The sequence below is a fragment of the Anomaloglossus baeobatrachus genome, chromosome 4 (assembly GCF_048569485.1).
Source record: "Anomaloglossus baeobatrachus isolate aAnoBae1 chromosome 4, aAnoBae1.hap1, whole genome shotgun sequence".
Taxonomy (NCBI): domain Eukaryota; kingdom Metazoa; phylum Chordata; class Amphibia; order Anura; family Aromobatidae; genus Anomaloglossus; species Anomaloglossus baeobatrachus.
Genome location: NC_134356.1, coordinates 45,918,713 through 45,937,079, shown reverse-complemented (window position 1 = coordinate 45,937,079; position 18,367 = coordinate 45,918,713). Strand labels below are relative to the sequence as shown.

The 18,367-nt window shown below is 46.7% G+C and overlaps 1 protein-coding gene across 2 annotated transcripts in view; it reads right to left on the bottom strand.

Moving 5' to 3' along the window:
* CLINT1 (clathrin interactor 1) overlaps window positions 1-18,367 on the bottom strand; it is a 113,575-nt gene that overhangs the window by 31,561 nt on the left and 63,647 nt on the right. For both annotated transcript variants that reach the window (XM_075344290.1, XM_075344291.1), the window contains exons 4-5: window positions 6,876-6,984; window positions 4,481-4,645 (exon numbers count right to left, since the gene is read on the bottom strand). In XM_075344290.1, coding sequence (XP_075200405.1) covers window positions 4,481-4,645; window positions 6,876-6,984 — 274 coding nt within the window. The remainder of the gene's footprint in view (window positions 1-4,480; window positions 4,646-6,875; window positions 6,985-18,367) is intronic.

Genomic DNA, 18,367 nt, shown 5'->3' with positions numbered 1-18,367 from the left:
TGGACTAGGACAATTTGGACCTGCCCGAGCCTGGGAAGGACCGAAACCTCGACTGTCTCTCACGGACAGCATTAATAGGGTAAGTCGCAATGCAGACATTGCGAGGATAAGGACGCTACCTGCGGCACAGATGTACCTGTGCTCAAGACCAGCTGCGCAAGACCAGCTGACATAGCTTAGAGTGCCCATACGGCTGCGAATGCCGGAGCAACCGACACGCCGATAGCTTCATAGACAGATTTCAACCAGAGGTCCATCTGTCTGTCAATGGCATCTTTAAGTGAAGTCCCATCTCCACTGCAACTATGGATCTAGCCGCAAGCCTGGAGATTGGGGGAGCCCCCTTTGGACCCTGGGTCCAGCGCCTGACCACGTCAGGGGGAAAGGGATAACATGTATCTTTAATACATTTGGAGAAACGCTTATCTGGTAAGCGTGGTGATCCTGAACTGCTTCACTGAAGACAGCGTGGCCAGAAAAGTACTCAATGTACGCTTGAGATCAGGGCTGTGGAGTCGGAGTCGTGGAGTCGGAGCTCATTTTGGTGGAGTCGGAGTCGGAGTCGGTATAAAATGCACCGACTCCGACTCCTAAAATATATAATAAATTGGGGACAGGAGTGCAATGCAGAATGTGCTGAATATTTTACTAAATAACAACATTTAGTATAATGCTTATATTTAAGTGAAAAATTTATTGTAGTACAATGTGAACATCAGACATTTAATTGTTTTTATGATACAATAATCAAGATATTTGGATAGAACATAAAATATTTATTGGAATACAACTTTAGAACACAAAAAAACTAATAAATTGTAAATATGTAATATATATAATATATATATATATACAGTGTATATACACACACACAAGATATATATGTAATCTACTGTATATTACATAGTGTATTACATATTTACAATTTATTACAGTTTTTTGTGTTCTAAAGTTGTATTCCAATAAATATATTTTATGTTCTATCCAAATATCTTGATTATTGTATCATAAAAATTATTAAATGTCTGATGTTCACATACACATATTCATGTACTACAATAAATTTTTCACCTAACTATAAGCAATATATGTAGGAGTCGGAGTCGGAGCCGGAGTCGGAGTCGGAGTCGGTGCAAGAGAATTTGAGGAGTCGGAGTCGAAGGTTTGGCTTACCGACTCCACAGCCCTGCTTGAGATACTGAAATGGGATTTCTCCTGCTGGGAAGCTGACTCCTCCACTGAAGGAGCTGGGGGAGAGATATCCAACATGCCATTGCTGGACGCTATAAGATCATTCCCCATGGCGTCACCATCCGGTGTATCCGGATTGAGAGCGGTGTCAGGATCAAAGTCCTGATCAGCTACGTCTGCCTCATCATACAGAGAGTCCTCTGCTGTGACCCTGACTAGTGATGAGGCCGAGTGCCGCTCCCAGCGAGCTCGCTTAGGCTGTCTGGGACTGTCGTCCGTGTCAGAGCCTACACCTTGGCAAGATTGCCCATGGCCTGTCTGGACTGCAAGTCACTATCCCATGACAATCTATCAGCCGAAACTGCAACACCGTCCCTGTCCATGGACAGGATTCACAGGTGGTTCCTTTGGCCACCTCTAGTAGGGACCCCGGCTGACCAAGTGCTACAGAGGAGCATTGCACACAACGGGGGTCAGTGGAACTTGCCGGTGGAACAGTATCACATGCAGTAAAAACAGCATAGAAAGCCTGTGTTGCTTTTTTGCTGCTGTAGTCTAGCCATCTAGGAGCATATAGCCAAGAATAGCGACCGTACAGTGCAATGTATAGCATACAAGCATAAAGTACAAATGAGCCCTTCAGCACATGCAATATGAGCAGCTTAGAAAGCCTGTGCCTTGGCACCCTTGCTTTTTTGCTGCTGTAGACTAGCCATCCAGGAGAATATCTCCAAGAGTAGCGACCGTACAGTGCAATGTATAGCATACAAGCATAAGTACAAATAAACACTTCAGCACATGCAATACAAGCAGCCTAGAAAAACTGTGCCTTAGCACCTTTGCTTTTTTGCTGCTGTAGTCTAGCCACTCTAGGAGAATATAGCCAAGAATAGCGACCGTACAGTGCAATGTATAGCATACAAGCATAAGTACAAATGAACACTTCAGCACATGCAATACAAGCAGCATAGAAAGCCTGTGCCTTAGCACCCTTGCTTTTTTGCTGCTGTTGTCTCGCCATCTAAGAGGGCATATAGCCAAAAATAGCGACCTACAGTGCAGTGTTAAAATACAAATGGACACAACGTATATAGTGGGGTCAGCACTTCAGGTGCTGCTTACCGCCCGCCTATAGGCGGGTGTGTGGTCGCCAGAGTCCTGTGACTGGTTGCCCAGAGCTTGTCTCCGTTCTCCAGCTCGGACTGCAGGACTGGCTGCCGGCGTCCTTCTCCAGCTCGTGTGACGAGGGGCGGGCCGTGGGCGTGCCCCAGGCAAGAGCGGGAAACCGGCGTCCCACTGTGTCCAGTGAAGGGGGCTGGAGAATGCCAAGCAGACTCCAGCCCTCGGCGCTGACTGTCTGTACAGCGTCCCGCCTCTCCCCTGACTGGCAGGGCTGGGGGCGGGAACGAAACTGAAACTAGGCCGCAAAGCCGGGGACTCGAGTAATAAGCGCGGCCGTCCTATGTGTACGGCCAGCGCGGAGTCCCCGGCGCACCACAAGTCCCAGCCGCGCCACAGTGTAAAAACACCCAGCAGCGGCCCGGCGCAGCAGTTCCCAATACATAAATTCACACAGCAAAGCTGCCGTGAATAATAGCACGAGTGCTCCGCGCTGTTGTCCCCGGCGCACTAGCACTCCCAGCAATGCTGGTGTGTGTGTGCGCGATGTGTACGGGGACACAGAGTACCTTAATGTAGCAGAGCCCTGTCCCTGACGATACTCAGCTCTATATCCAGCAGGTTCTCTGGGTCTGTGGATGGAGCCCGGTCTCAGTGCCTGGAGACCTGTAAGATCCCACTTCCTCAGAGCCCCTCAGGGGGATGGGGAAGGAAAACAGCATGTGGGCTCCAGCCTCCGTACCCGCAATGGGTACCTCAACCTTACAAACCGCAAGTGGGGTGAGAAGGGAGCATGCTGGGGGCCCTAGTATGGGCCCTCTTTTCTTCCATCCGACATAGTCAGCAGCTGCTGCTGACTAAACAGTGGAGCTATGCGTGGATGTCTGACCTCCTTCGCACAAAGCAGAAAACTGGTGAGCCAGTGATCCCACTGGGGGTGTATAGCCAGAAGGGGAGGGGCCTTACACTTTTTAGTGTAATGCTTTGTGTGGCCTCCGGAGGCAGTGCTATACACCCAATCGTCTGGGTCTCCCAATGGAGCGACGAAGAAAAGTATTTCTAAAGATCCCATATGATAATCTAATGAGGCCAGTGACTAGTCCCAAGGGTGTTAGTTCCCTTGGCTAGTCGGCCCCCTTAGCATGTAAGTACGCCCTTGTGGGTGTACTAACATACTAATGGATGCGCAGCGCCAGGGGATGATCTCACTCATCTCTGCTGCCATAGCTGCATTTCAGCTCAGTGCGCATGATCCCGGACTTTCGGTCATGCACACTAAACAAGTTTGAAGCCGGGACGTGTACACCCAACTTCAAGTGTCATGAGCACTGAGCCGAAATACAGCGTCGGACGTTAGTGGCAGCGTGGCAAGTGCGACCATCCTCTGACACTGCTCATTCATCAGCATGTTAGCACACCCACAGGGGCATACTTACATGCTAAGGGGTCCAACTAGCCAAGGGAACTAACACCCTTGTGACTAGTCCCCGCGCTCATTAGCATATCATATGGGATCTTTAGAAATCCTTTTTCTATAGATCTCTTTATCTATGCTACTAAATACAGGGCTGGTTAGGCAGGGATTAGCAATATGCACCCACAACTGCTCATGGTTCTGGGTGCACAATGCACTTGACAGGTTCCCTTTAACAATCAATTATTTGTAATTTATTTTTGTACAATTTTTACTTTTTTTTTTTCTTTTTAATTAACAGGGAGTTTGAATAATAAACTTTAATTTGTATTATTAATATGGTAAGTGGGACTCATTGCCCACAGAAAATCGTTAACCAAAAGCAATCTAGCCCGCTGTCCTTGGGGTCCTGTATTGGATTGTCTGGCCTCTACGAGGCATGGACACCATTCACCCACAATTAAAGGGGAAGTCCTCCCATCTATGGTATTGAATGCTATGGAGAAGTGTTTGTCATCCTCACCATTTGTGCCGGGGGTGGTCGGCAGGACTAGCATCTTACTGCGGTCCTTGATGAGCACACTGGTCCCAAACTATCGATTTATACCCAGGCACAGACCAGGTTGCATGGAGGACTGTAGATCCAAAGGGGGTAAGATGGCGCACTTTCATTGCAGTATGCCCGCACAATGCCAAGCTATAATCACTGATTCCCACTGCCCATTACCATTTGTGCCGCACACGCCTGGTACTCACTGTATCTGAACCCCCCGCCACTTTCTGAAGAGACGCCAACGTATTTGTCCTTGTTCTTCTTGGCTTTCTTCCTCTCCTCTCGGAGGCGGTCGTCATCCTGGACGAACTCTACCATTTCTTTTACCTTCTGCCGGATGTTGATACCCTGGTCCTTTCCGTTTTCATCTAGAACGTGAATAATAAAGAATATTAGGGAGGTCTATTGCGGAGATACGACGATCACTCGGAGTTTATCAGTCCTGGCTTCACTAGCGGCGATTATTTAGGAGGACGCTAATGAATTTTGTGGTGGGTTCCCCCAACAAGGTCTGTATAGACTTCTAGGACCTGGAAGGATCCATGTGGTCATCATATCTGAGGAGCCGCTACTTCCTTACAAACGACAAGACCACCGATGTCGCCGGTCACTGTGCAATGCTTCGTTACCCCTGAGGTGGCGCTGCAGATTACAGCCAACTCCTGTGGATCCTAGCACGAGTGGATGGATGGGGGTGCGTGACTAATATTTCACTAAATCACAATTGATAATTCAAATCCTAGAATGGAACACCCCTTTAAATAACTAATCGATGATCACCCATAAAGACTGTATGCATCTAAGACTCCTCATTACTGACATCACATGATAATCTCTAACCCCTCCCTAAACATAGGGAACACCCTAAAAAGTGTAATCTATCCCCACTTACACTTGTATCGGGTGGTGAGCAGCAGCGGTGAAGTCACGTCTTCAGATATCTGCCGGCTCGCACATATCTACTGATGAAATGTCACCGGCCCTGATCTCCACCGGATGCAGAGGAGATGTCACCGGTCCTGATCACCACCGGATGCAAAGGTGACGTCACCGGTCCTGATCACCACCGGATGCAGAAGTGACGTCACTGGCCCGGATCACCATCAGATGCAGAGGAGATGTCACCGGTCCTGATCACAACCGGATTCAGAGGTGATGTCCCCGGTCCTGATCACCACCGGATGCAGAGGTGATGTCCCCGGTCCTGATCACCACCGGATGCAGAGGTGATGTCCCCGGTCCTGATCACCACCCGATGCAGAAGTGATGTCCCCAGTCCTGATCACCACCGGATTCATAAGTGATGCACTGGCCCTGATCACCACCCGATGCAGAGGTAATGTCACCAGTCCTTATAACTACCGGTTGCAAAAGCCAGTAGTGCCTGATTACCCTTTTAAGAGAAGCTGTGTGCTCATGCTTTCTATGTGATCAATCTACAGGATCCGGCTGCCATCATACCAATGGCACAGCGTGTAGAAAAAGTGCACCGTGCCTCCAAACAGCGCTCATACATTAAAGGGTACCTGGCACAAAGAATACTAATCATCAGACTTTCTGTATTAAAGGGATTGTCCAGGAAAATGATATTGATGACGTACCCATAATTCAGCAATCAGTATCAGATTGGTGGGCGTCTGGCACCGTGCACCCCCCACGATCTTATGTCTCATTTTTAAGTATATGGAGCTGTGATCCTGCTAAATCACCAATCAGTGGGGGTGTCAGACCCCACCAATCTGAAGACTATCGCAGCCCTGGACAACATCTATAAAAGAATGTGAATTCCAAAGCTTTTCTCCCTCTTAAAGAGTTAAACCTGCTGCGAGGAAAAAAAAATACATATATCTTTAATATTTCACAACTTCCCATGCCTCCTCCTCATTACTACAACTTCACTCCTGTCCCCATTAAAGGCTCGGCGCGAGCACGAACAAAGAGCCAATTTCAAGCAAATTAACACGTTTTACTGGGCAGACAACACACGGCGCGCTTCAGCTTCTCCTAATTGCAGATAACCTGGCTGTGAAAGAGCGAGCCACTCCGCTGGCGTTGAATAATACACTGTCTGCCGCCTCCTCAGTCACTACAGCCCCCACCCCCACCCCTTTATTATTAGTTGTTGTTTTTTTTTTTAATGCATTCAAAACACACCCCGGCTTTTCCTTTGCACTGTAAATATTACTTGGCGCAGGCTAGAGGGATGGTGAGCTAGAATAAACCCAGCTTCAAACAGCCGCGCTCGTGTGGTGGAGGGCCGACCTTTTTCCCGGTGTATAATTAAAGCGCTCCCTTTTCTTCCTGCCGCCACAGGGGACCAGCCTCTGGTGCATATTTTAATATAAACCCGGGCCGCTCGTGTTGTGCTGCTTGTGTTGTTATTAGGTTTCTCCTCTCGGCAAAAGTTCTTCTCCTCGCTAATTAATACTCTAGGGCCCCGTGTCTTGGAATGTGTTCTTCACACAGCCTGCAGCCGCTCGGGCCCAATTAGGCCTCTGCAGCCTGTGAAGACGTTCGGGTGAGTGACAAGTCCGACAACTGCTTTAATTTGCTCCCTCCCAAGGTTTTTTTTTCCCCCCTCTTCTCGCTAATACTCACCTACAAAGTGGTAATTTTCTAAGGATCGCAAGTCATAAATGTGCTCCCTGGCGCTCGTGACGACCCGCTCCGATCCGTTCCGTATGAGGTACGCCAGCAGCAGCAAGGACTGGAGGGAGGAGAGAAAGGTGGAAATTAGTCATTTCTCACTGTTGAAGGGAAGCTGCCACCGCCATGCTGCATCAGTGATCTGTAACCCCTTGTGTGCCAAGGGTAGAAAGGAGGCAATATACATGGGTATATCTGGATTTCTATATATGAGAGCGCCACGTGAATATAATTTAAATAGATATGAAGCCTCTACTTGAGACCCTCACCATCTAAGGCAAGTGTCACACGACCGGATTTTCTCTCATTTTAGAAAAATTGGTCAGATTATGTTGATCAGGGTGGGGTCTGGCCACGATCAGAGCAGGGGGGGGGGATGGCTGCGATCAGGGTGGGAGGGGGAGGGCCAGTCCGCAATCAGGGTGGGAGGGGGAGGGCCAGTCCGCAATCAGGGTGGGAGGGGGAGGGCCAGTCCGCAATCAGGGTGGGAGGGGGAGGGCCAGTCCGCAATCAGGGTGGGAGGGGGAGGGCCAGTCCGCAATCAGGGTGGGAGGGGGAGGGCCAGTCCGCAATCAGGGTGGGAGGGGGAGGGCCAGTCCGCAATCAGGGTGGGAGGGGGAGGGCCAGTCCGCAATCAGGGTGGGAGGGGAGGGCCAGTCCGCAATCAGGGTGGGAGGGGGAGGCCCAGTCCGCAATCAGGGTGGGGGGGGGGGGGTCAGTCCGCAATCAGGGTGTGGGGGGGGGAGGGTCAGTCCGCAATCCGGGTGGGGGGAGGGGAGGGTCAGTCCGCAATCCGGGTGGGGGGAGGGGAGGGTCAGTCCGCAATCCGGGTGGGGGGGGGGGAGAGGGTCAGTCCGCAATCCGGGGGGGGGGGGGGGAAGGGAGGGTCAGTCCGCAATCCGGGTGGGGGGGGGGGTCAGTCCGCAATCCGGGTGGGGGGGGATGGGGGTCAGTTCGAGATCGGAAGGGGGGGGGGGTGTTTCGGTCTGTGATCAGGGTGGGGTGGGGCAGTCAGTGATCTGGGTGGGGACAGTATTGATGTTGAGAAGAAAAATTTCTCCTTCACTCTGTCAGTCCGTGAAAATCCGACCGCCTTTGGATCTCATCAGAGTGCGGTCTGATTTTTGTTCCACAGCCGCCTGCCTCATCACGCTATCCATTTCTGGCTACAGAATGAGGTAACTGAGATTTTATCAGTGAGCTCATTATGATTAACAGACTGGAAGGTTCGTTCCCTATCTTTTTCTGAGCTCCTCTCAGCTGATTTATGACCACATCAAAGTTCAACGTGCAGAGAAGGAAATAGATTGTAGAAACCAAACTGTGCAAACTTTTTAATGAAACCCAATTGCAAAAATGATTTTCAGTTCCAAAAACACGCACTTAAGTAAATTTACACATACATGTGACAAGTTTCAATCTATGCCCCCTTTGGGACACAACTGCTATCAGGCTGTAACATCACCAGGTATCAGCAGGTTAGACCGCTGTGGATATTTCATTTCTTTCAGGGGTTAATAAGCTGCATGCGAACATATCCCTTATGGGGGGCATTAATGATCACTACGGATCATAATGGGTCAGTCCTTAGAACAGCGTAAAATGGACAGAATACAAGATGGGAGAACTTTAGATAAAGGTTGGCACTAACAGCTCTCAGGTCTGTGGATGGATTTCTGTGCCTGGCATCCAGCTGAAAAGGACATAGGGGAAGAGCAATGAATTTCCTAAGGCGCTAACTGAAATCAGTCAACTGCTCTCAGCCAATCAGCATCACAGAGAAGCGTTTTCCGCTCTTCTAATTGGCCGTCTTCGCTCTGCCCACAATTATCTATCCAACTGTCCTTTTCACATGGATACTGGAATTATACAAACCCCAAAGTTATGGCATCTAAAGGGAATGTGGCAGGAGAAAATGGATTAGGTCAGGATTTTAGGTTAAGTATATATATTTTATTTAATTTTCCATATAACTATTTTAAAAAAATAAATCCTAACCCTTGCACTTGCCACTACGCTGTATACTGGGCTTACAGTATACAAGTCATATGTATACACTTCCTGTTCTGTACAGATGACCTTTTTTTTAGCCTCATTATCATCACAGACAGGATTGCAAAGATTAATAACACCTCTATATAGTGTATATAACACAAGATCCACCAAAGCTCACCTCAATCTTTCACAATAACTGATAACTCTGTCATATACACTAGATTCACCATTCGCAATAGGTGATGTCACAGCTCACTTATTCCTTCTCCTGTACAATAATTGATGACACCTCAATATACAGTAGATAACACAGGATCCAATTATCACTATGTGATATCACAGCTCACCTTCTCTCTCATCTATGACAGATAACATCTATTTACAGTAGATAACTCAGGATCCATTATATGCAATAGGTGATATCACAGCTCACCTCCACCTCTTGTATAATTACTGATAACACTGTCATACACTAGATAATGGTAGATCCACCATTAATCCACAATAAGTGATGTCATAGCTGACCTATGACTGATAATACCTTGATACACAGTAGATAACAGAGGACATATCATACACAATAAGTGATATCGCAGCTCACCTCCACCTCCTGTATAATTTTGGATAATACCTCTATATAAACAATATGCAGTAGATAACACAGGATCCATCATACACAATAGGTGATGTCACAGCTCACCTCCTATAGGATGATGGATAACACCTCAATATACAGTAGATAACACAGAATCCATCATAAACAATAGGTGATGTCACACCTCTCCTCCTCCTGTACAATGACGGATAACACCTCTACAGGATCCATCATAAACAATAGGTGATGTCACAGCTCTCCTCCTCCTGTACAATGACGGATAACACCTCTACAGGATCCATCATACACAATAGGTGATGTCACAGCTCACCTCCTCCTGTACAATGACGGATAACACCTCTACAGGATCCATCATACACAATAGGTGATGTCACAGCTCACCTCCTCCTGTACAATGACGGATAACACCTCTATATATAGCTATATGTAGTAGATAACACAGGATTCATCATACACAATAGGTGATGTCACAGCTCACCTCCTATAGGATGATGGATAACACCTCAATATACAGTAGATAACACAGAATCCATCATAAACAATAGGTGATGTCACAGCTCTCCTCCTCCTGTACAATGACGGATAACACCTCTACAGGACCCATCATACACAATAGGTGATGTCACAGCTCACCTCCTCCTGTACAATGACGGATAACACCTCTATACATAGCTATATGTAGTAGATAACACAGGATGCATCATACACAATATGTGATGTCACAGCTCACCTCCTCCTCCGGTACAATGACTGATAACACTGTTATATATACTAGAGAACGGTGGAACCACCATTCACGTGACATCACAGCTCACCACCTCCTCCTGTACAATGACAAATAACCCCTCAATATACAGTAGATAACACAGGATCTTCCATTCACAATGTGATGTCACAGCTCACCTCCTCCTACTCACTTCACAATGACCTTCGTCCAGATTACAGCATGCTCAGATAATTACTTTATACAAACAAATGGGGTATAAGTCACTATATTAGTGCTAAAGTCCTTGTGAGGCCTAGTGGCCAGTGTGAAAACCATAGTGTATATCTATATACACTGCAGTGTTATAAAAATCAATTCCCTCTACATGTCACAGCCATTCCATCCCAGTATCAGTTGAATTCCATTAAGAGTCACCTCATTCTCTTTAATGTGCTTCTGATGAGGTGATCACCTGAACCAAATCTTATTTAATGAGGGAAAAAGTGTAAAAAACACTGCTGTGGTCTTCACAATCCTCTTGCAATAGGAGAAGGTGGATGGCAAAACAAGTGCTAGTAAAATCCCAAAAGTAATAGGAATGAACAACTAACTTTTAACCTCGCCAAAGGAGTTGAAAAGAAAAAAGTCATGAGTGGTGAAATGAAGAGCACAATTCTGGCTTAACTAGCAGAAGGATACAGTGATCGTCATGTTGCCTCCATCCTTAAAATTTCTAAGCTGGAAGACCATTACAAGAAGGTCAAGCAGCAGACATTGGGGACAACAAACTACAGACTGACAGAGGGCAAAAGCGACTCTCCACTGACCGGGATGACAATCATATTATTTCAATGTCACTCAGCAACCGAAGGATGACATAAAGTGACCTACAAAAGGAATGGCAAATGGCAGCTGGGGTGAAGTGCACGGCAAGAACAGTTTATAACAGGCTCCTAGAGGCAGGGCTCAAGTCATGTAAAGCTAGAAAAAAGCCTTTTATCAATGAGAAGCAAAGGAGAGCCAGGCTGAAGTTTGGCAAAGACCATAAGGATTGGACTATAGACTGGAGTAAGGTAATCTTCTCTGATGAGTCTAATTTTCAGCTTTGCCCAACACCTGGTTGTCTAATGGTTTGACGGAGACCTGGAGAGGCGTACAAGCCACAGTGTCTTGCACCCACTGTGAAATTTGGTGGAGTATCGGTGATGATCTGGGGATGCTTCAGCAAGGCTGGAATTGAGCAGATTAATCTTTGCAAAGGACGTATGAATCAAGCCGCTTACAAGGTTATCTTGGAAAAACAGTTGCTTCCTTCTGCTCAGGCAATGTTCCCCAACTCTGAGGACTGTTTTTTCCAGCAGGACAATGCGCCATGCCACACAGCTAGGTCAATGTGCCATGCCACACAGCTAGGTCAATGTCTGGTTGAAGGACAACCACATCAAAACCCTGTCATGGCCAGCCCAATCTCCAGACCTGAACCCCATTGAAAACCTCTGGAATGTAATCAGGAGGAAGATGGATAGTCACAAGCCATCAAACAAAGAAGAACTGCATACGTTTTTGAACCAAGACTGGCATCAGGTCACCCAAAAGCAGTGTGACAGACTGGAGAAAAGGATGCCAAGACGCATGAAAACTGTGATTAAATATCATGGTTATTCCACAAAATATTGATTTCTGACTCTTCCTGAGGTAAAACATTATTAGTATTGTTGTTTCTAAATGATCATGAACTTGTTTTCTTTGCATTATTTGAGGTGTGAAAGCAATGCATTATTTTATTATTTTGACCATTTCTCATTTTCAGAAAATACAAAATTTATTGCTCGGAAATTCGGAGACGTCAGTAGTTTACAGAATAAAAGAACAATTTAGATTTTGCTCAAAAATATAGAGAGAAAAATCAGAAAAACTGAAAATTTTGCAGTGGTCCACACACACACACACACACACACACAGACACACACGCATATATACAGTGCCTTGCAAAGGTATTCAGCCCCCTTGAATTATTTTTCAATCTTTTCCCACATTTCAGGCTTCAAACAAAGATAAAAATGTTAATGTTCTGGTGAAGAATCAACAACAAGTGGACACAATTGTGAAGTTGAATGATATTTATTGTTTATTTGAAACTTTTATAAAAAAAATAAATAACTGAAAATTGGGGCGTGCAATATTATTCATCCCCTGTAAGTTAATACTTTGTAGCGCCCCCTTTTGCTGCGATTACAGCTGCAGTCTCTTGGGGTATGTGTCAATTAGTTTTGCACATCCAGAGACTGAAATTCTCGCCCATTCTTCCTTTGTAAACAGCTCGAGGTGAGTGAGGTTGGATGGAGAGCGTTTGTGAACAGCAGTTTACAGCTCTTTCCACAGATTCTCGATTGGGTTCAGGTCTGGACTGTGACTTGGCCATTCTAACACCTGGATACGTTTATTTGTGAACCATTCCATTGTAGATTTTGTTTTATGTTTGGGATCATTGTCTTGTTGGAAGACAAATCTCCGTCCCAGTCTCAGGTCTTTTGCAGACTCCAACAGGTTTTCTTCAAGAATGGTCCTGTATTTGGCTCCATCCATCTTCCCATCAATTTTAACCATCTTCCCTGTCCCTGCTGAAGAAAAGCAGGCCCAAACCATGATGCTGCCACCACCATGTTTGACAGTGGGGATGGTGTGTTCAGGGTGATGAGCTGTGTTGCTTTTACACCAAACATATCATTTGGCATTGTGCCCAATTAGTTCTATTTTGGTTTCTTCTGACCAGAGCACCTTCTTCCACATGTTTGGTGTCTCCCAGGTGGCCTGTGGCAAACTTTTGACAACACTTTTTATGGATATCTTTGAGAAATGGCTTTCTTCTTGCCAGTGTTCAATAAAGGCCAGATTTGTGAGGTACGACTGATTGTTGTCCTATGGACAGACTTTCCCACCTCAGCTGTAGATCTCTGCAGTTCATCCAGAGTGATCATGGGCCTCTTGGCTGCTTCTCTGATCAGTCTTCTCCTTGTTTGAGATGAAAGTTTGGCTGGACGGCCGGGTCTTGGTAGATTTGCAGTTCTATGATACTCCTTCCATTTCAATATAATCGCTTGCACAGTGCTCCTTGGGATGTTTAAAGCCGGATTTGGTTACAAATTTTTTTCCAAAACTATAAACTTCTCCACAACAGTATCACGGACCTGCCTGTTGTGTTCCTTGGTCTTCATGATCCTCTCTGTGCTTTACACAGAACACAGACTATCACAGAGCAGGGGCATTTAGGCTATGTGCGCACTAGGCGTTTTTTTCACGCTGCGTTTTTATGTGCGTTTTTGCCTAAAAAACGCACCCGCGGCTAAAAAAAACGCGGCAAAAACGCATGCGTTTTTGCCGCGATTTGGTGCGTTTTTTGCTGCGTTTTTGCTCACTGCGTTTTTAATCAGTGCACAATGCCATTAAAGATTGTTGATGAAAAAAAAAAAAAAAAAAAAGGTCTGATGTCATTTCCTTCTTCAAAATGTTCATTGTATGTAGGAGAGCAGACAGCTGCAGAACTAGTGTATGCAGGAGAGCAGACAGCAGCTGCAGAACTACAAGTCTCAGCATCCTCCATTCACTAGTGTATGGAGGAGAGCAGACAGCAGCTGCAGAACTACAAGTCTCAGCATCCTCCATTCACTAGTGTATGCAGGAGAGCAGACAGCAGCTGCAGAACTACAAGTCTCAGCATCCTCCATTCACTAGTGTATGCAGGAGAGCAGACAGCAGCTGCAGAACCACAAGTCTCAGCATCCTCCATTCACTAGTGTATGCAGGAGAGCAGACAGCAGCTGCAGAACCACAAGTCTCAGCATCCTCCATTCACTAGTGTATGCAGGAGAGCAGACAGCAGCTGCAGAACTACAAGTCTCAGCATCCTCCATTCACTAGTGTATGCAGGAGAGCAGACAGCAGCTGCAGAACTACAAGTCTCAGCATCCTCCATTCACTAGTGTATGCAGGAGAGCAGACAGCAGCTGCAGAACTACAAGGCTCAGCATCCTCCATCCAGGACTGTATGCAGTTTTTTGCCCAAAAAGAAAAAAAAAATGACATGGGCTTCGCCATATTGTTGTATGCTAGCCGGGTACAGCAGGCAGGTACGGGCTGCCCCCAACCCCCAGCTGCCTATTTGTACCCGGCTGGGAACCAAAAATATAGGGAAGCCCTTTTTTTTAAAATTATTTCATGAATTTCATGAAATAATTTTAAAAAAAAATGACGTGAGCTTCGCCCAATTTTTGAGTCCAGCCGGGTACAACTAGGCAGCTGGGGATTGGAATCCACAGTGCAGGGTGCCCATGCTTTCTGGGCACCCCCGCTGTGAATTGCAGTCCGCAGCCACCCCAGAAAATGGCGCTTTCATAGAAGCGCCATCTTCTGGCGCTGTATCCAACTCTTCTAGCTGCCCTGGTGACGGGTGGCTAGCTAGGTAATAATGGAGTTAGGGCTAGCTGTATATTATCAGCTAGCCCTAAGCCCGAAATTCATGGTGTCACGCCAATATTAGACATGGCCACCATGAATTTCTAGTAATGATAAAAAAAAAAACACAACACAGAGAAAAATATTTTTATTAGAAATAAAACACAACACAATTAGTGACTCCATCTTTATTGAAATTAACCCCCCTCCGCAGTAATCCTGGGTCAGGGTCCCGCGCCGTCCAATCAGGATCCAATATCATCTGATCGGTTTGCTGGAAGGCAAAGCGATCAGATGATATGTCAGGATCAAGTGCCTGAATCACATCACACATCAGCTGATTGTATAAAGGCCGATTATACAATCAGCTGATGCATCAGTAGAAAAAAAAAAAAAAAAAAATAATACTCACTTATGTGCTGTGGTGATTACCGGCAGCTCCTGGAGCGATCGATTGGACAGGAGTCTGATCCTATACGATCGCTGCCGGAGCTGCCGGTAATCAGCTGATGAAGTCCCCTGACGGCAGGATCAGCTGATAGCCGGCCGAAAAAGCCGGCGAGACTACGATCAGCTGATGCGTCAGGTGACTGCATCAGGTGATCAGCGCCAGGTCCTGCAAGCAAGGTCCTGCCGGCCGGGGAGACTGCACACCGCCAGAGCGGCGGTACCGGGAGGAGCTGGGAGCGGGCATGGCACCGGGACCCTGCGGACAGGTGAGTATATGACATTTTTTTTTTTCTACTGTTCACTTTGGTTTTCGCCGCTGCGTCCACCTCCCGCCCAGACATGGCGCCGCACGGAGCTGACATGCACAGGACGGGAGGTGGACGCGGCGGTGACGGTACCGGGAGGATTCCTGCTTCTGTGTTTACCAACAGAAGGAATCCTCTTCCTGTACACGTCACTGTAGTGCCCACCCCTTGCGTGTATAGCTGCGTTTTTAGTCATAGAAACGCGGCTATATGCGTTATTCATTGCGTTTTTAACATCTCATTGAATTCAATGAGTGAAAAACGCAGTGGAAAACGCAGAAATAATTGACATGCTGCGTTTTTGTGGTCACCACAAAAACGCAGCTAAAAAAAAACGCTGTGTGAGGACAGCACTTCTGAAAACCCATTGACATTGCTGGGGAAGCAATGTCACTGCGTTTTCAGCACAAAAACGCGGTAAAAAACGCCGCTAAAAACGCGGCAAAAACGCCTAGTGCGCACATAGCCTTATACGGAGACTTTATTACACACAGGTGATTATATTTATCATTAGTCATTTAGGACAACATTGGATCATTCAGAGATCCTCAATGAACTTCTGGAGTGATTTTGCTGCACTGAAAGTAAAGGGGAGGAATAATATTGCACGCCCCAACTTTCAGTTATTAATTTTTTTAAAAAAAAGTTTAAAATAAGCAATAAATTCCGTTCAACTTCACAATTGTGTCCTACTTGTTGATTTTTCACCAGAACAATAACATTTTTATATTTATGTTTGAAGCCTGAAATGTGGGGAAAGGTTGAAAAAGTCAAGGGGACCGAATACTTTCGCAAGGCACTGGATATACAGTATAAACTCCCTATCTAATTAATTAATGCAGGTTTGGAAGCCCTTTTCGCTACAGACAAACTATAAAAGGGTTCTACGAACCTTGAGGGTGGTGGGATATCACTAGGCCATAACTTTTCGACTGGCTGAAGGGGTCAGACATCTTGCACCCCCTACGATCTTGAGAATGAAGGGGCCACATTGCTGATACAGCACCGTAGCCCTTTTACACGTCGCTCCCAGCACAGTGGTGCCCTGGCCACAGACTGCGCAGAGGAGTTACAGCACAGCTCTGGGAGGGCAGCTGTGTGGTTACTTAAGTTGAAAAAAAGCCCCCGGTCCATCTAGTTCACCCTTCCTCCACCAGTTCTACATTTTGTCCCCAAGTCATTTATAACCAACAATGTTGTGTGTCCTGAGGAAATCCTCCAGCCCTGATATAAAAGCTGTTATAGACTCCGCCATTACTACCTCTTGTGGTCGGCATTCCACAGTCTGACTGCTCTAACTGTAAAGAACCCTTTCCTATTTAGCTGTCGGAATCGCTTTTCTTCCACTCGCAGTGAGTGCCCCCTGGTCCTTAGTATTGTCTTTGGAAGAAATAAGTCACGTGCCAGTCCTTTATATTGACCACACATATATTTATACATATAAATGAGATCTCCTTGGAGACGACTTTTTTCTAAGCTAAACATATCTTGGGCTGGGAGAGCTGTGCGAGAAAAATCAGTGCGGCCCCTGGATTCTCAGGATTGTTTGGGGTCTTAGAAGTCCGATCCATACCAGATGGCAAGAAGAAAGGGGTCCCATATAGTCATATCCACACCATACCAGGCATCACCAATGCACAAGGGTGGCGCTGTTCTTCCAGCTTTTACACGACATGGATATAATATAGTGTGTTATCACCGTATATGCTCATCATCCTCAGACGGCGCTTTAGGACTTAAGGCACTAATGAAAACAATTTACTACTTTCAAGAATTTATTTCACTTGTCCAAAGAAAAAAAAAAAAAAAAAAAAAAAAAAAGATACAAGCAGAGGCGTAATTGCACATTCGGCAGGATTGGGAGGGAGTTAAGCATATGGGACAAAGACAGAAAAGCCATTAAATGTGAATTATGGAGCGGGTCATGCTTCCAATTGACTCTCTTACCAAATGGAAGTGCACATGACTGGAGAGGAGTGCGGGGGATCCTCGCCGGAGCATGTGCTTAATAATCAACATACAGATGGGAGGAAGAATGGCTGGATACCCACAGATGGCGGAAAGTCTTTAAGTCCTCGCGCGAGGTCGGCAGCGAGACGTCTACATAGAGGTCACCGCCAGGAATGTCACCCACATACAAAGTCATTTCTTATTTAGTTTCCCCATATGCAAGCCATTTACAAAGCTGAGCCCCCGCCATTATAAGCAGGACGGATCGGGGTGAGTGATGGAGGCCATACTGTATGCGGAGACTACGGGAATCAAGCTTCTACTATAGAGGAACTCACCCAGTCAGTTCTGCTTAAAAAAACCCCTAAAAATAGAAAAATGGCACATGCATGGATCCATGGCGCCTCTGACGCTTCCTCTGCCCATGCGATGTCATGGTACGACGCATTTCATGTTGTCACGTGAAATCTAGCAATAAAGAATGGCGGCCACGGAGGACCCAACATCATATAGGATATAGATTAGATTTTAAGATCTCATTATATACTTAAAGCTGAGTAAATGCCGCTTTACACGCTGCGATATCGCTAGCGTGGGTACCCGCCCCCATCTGTTGTGCGACACGGGCAAATCGCTGCCCGTGCCGCACAACATCGCCGAGACCCGTCACACGTACTTACCTGCCCGGCGATGTCGCTGTGACCGGCGAACCGCCTCATTTCTAAGGGGGCGGTTCGTTCAGCGACACAGCAGCGTCACTAACCGCCGCCCAATAGAAGCGGAGGGGCGGAGATGAGCAGGACGTAACATCCCGCCCACCTTCTTCCTTCGCATTGCGGGCGGCCGCAGGTAAGCTGTGTTCATCGTTCCCGAGGTGTCACACGCAGCGATGTGTGCTGCCGCAGGAACGAGGAACAACTTCGTTACTGCTGCAGTAACGATATTCGAGAATGGACCCCCATGTCACCGA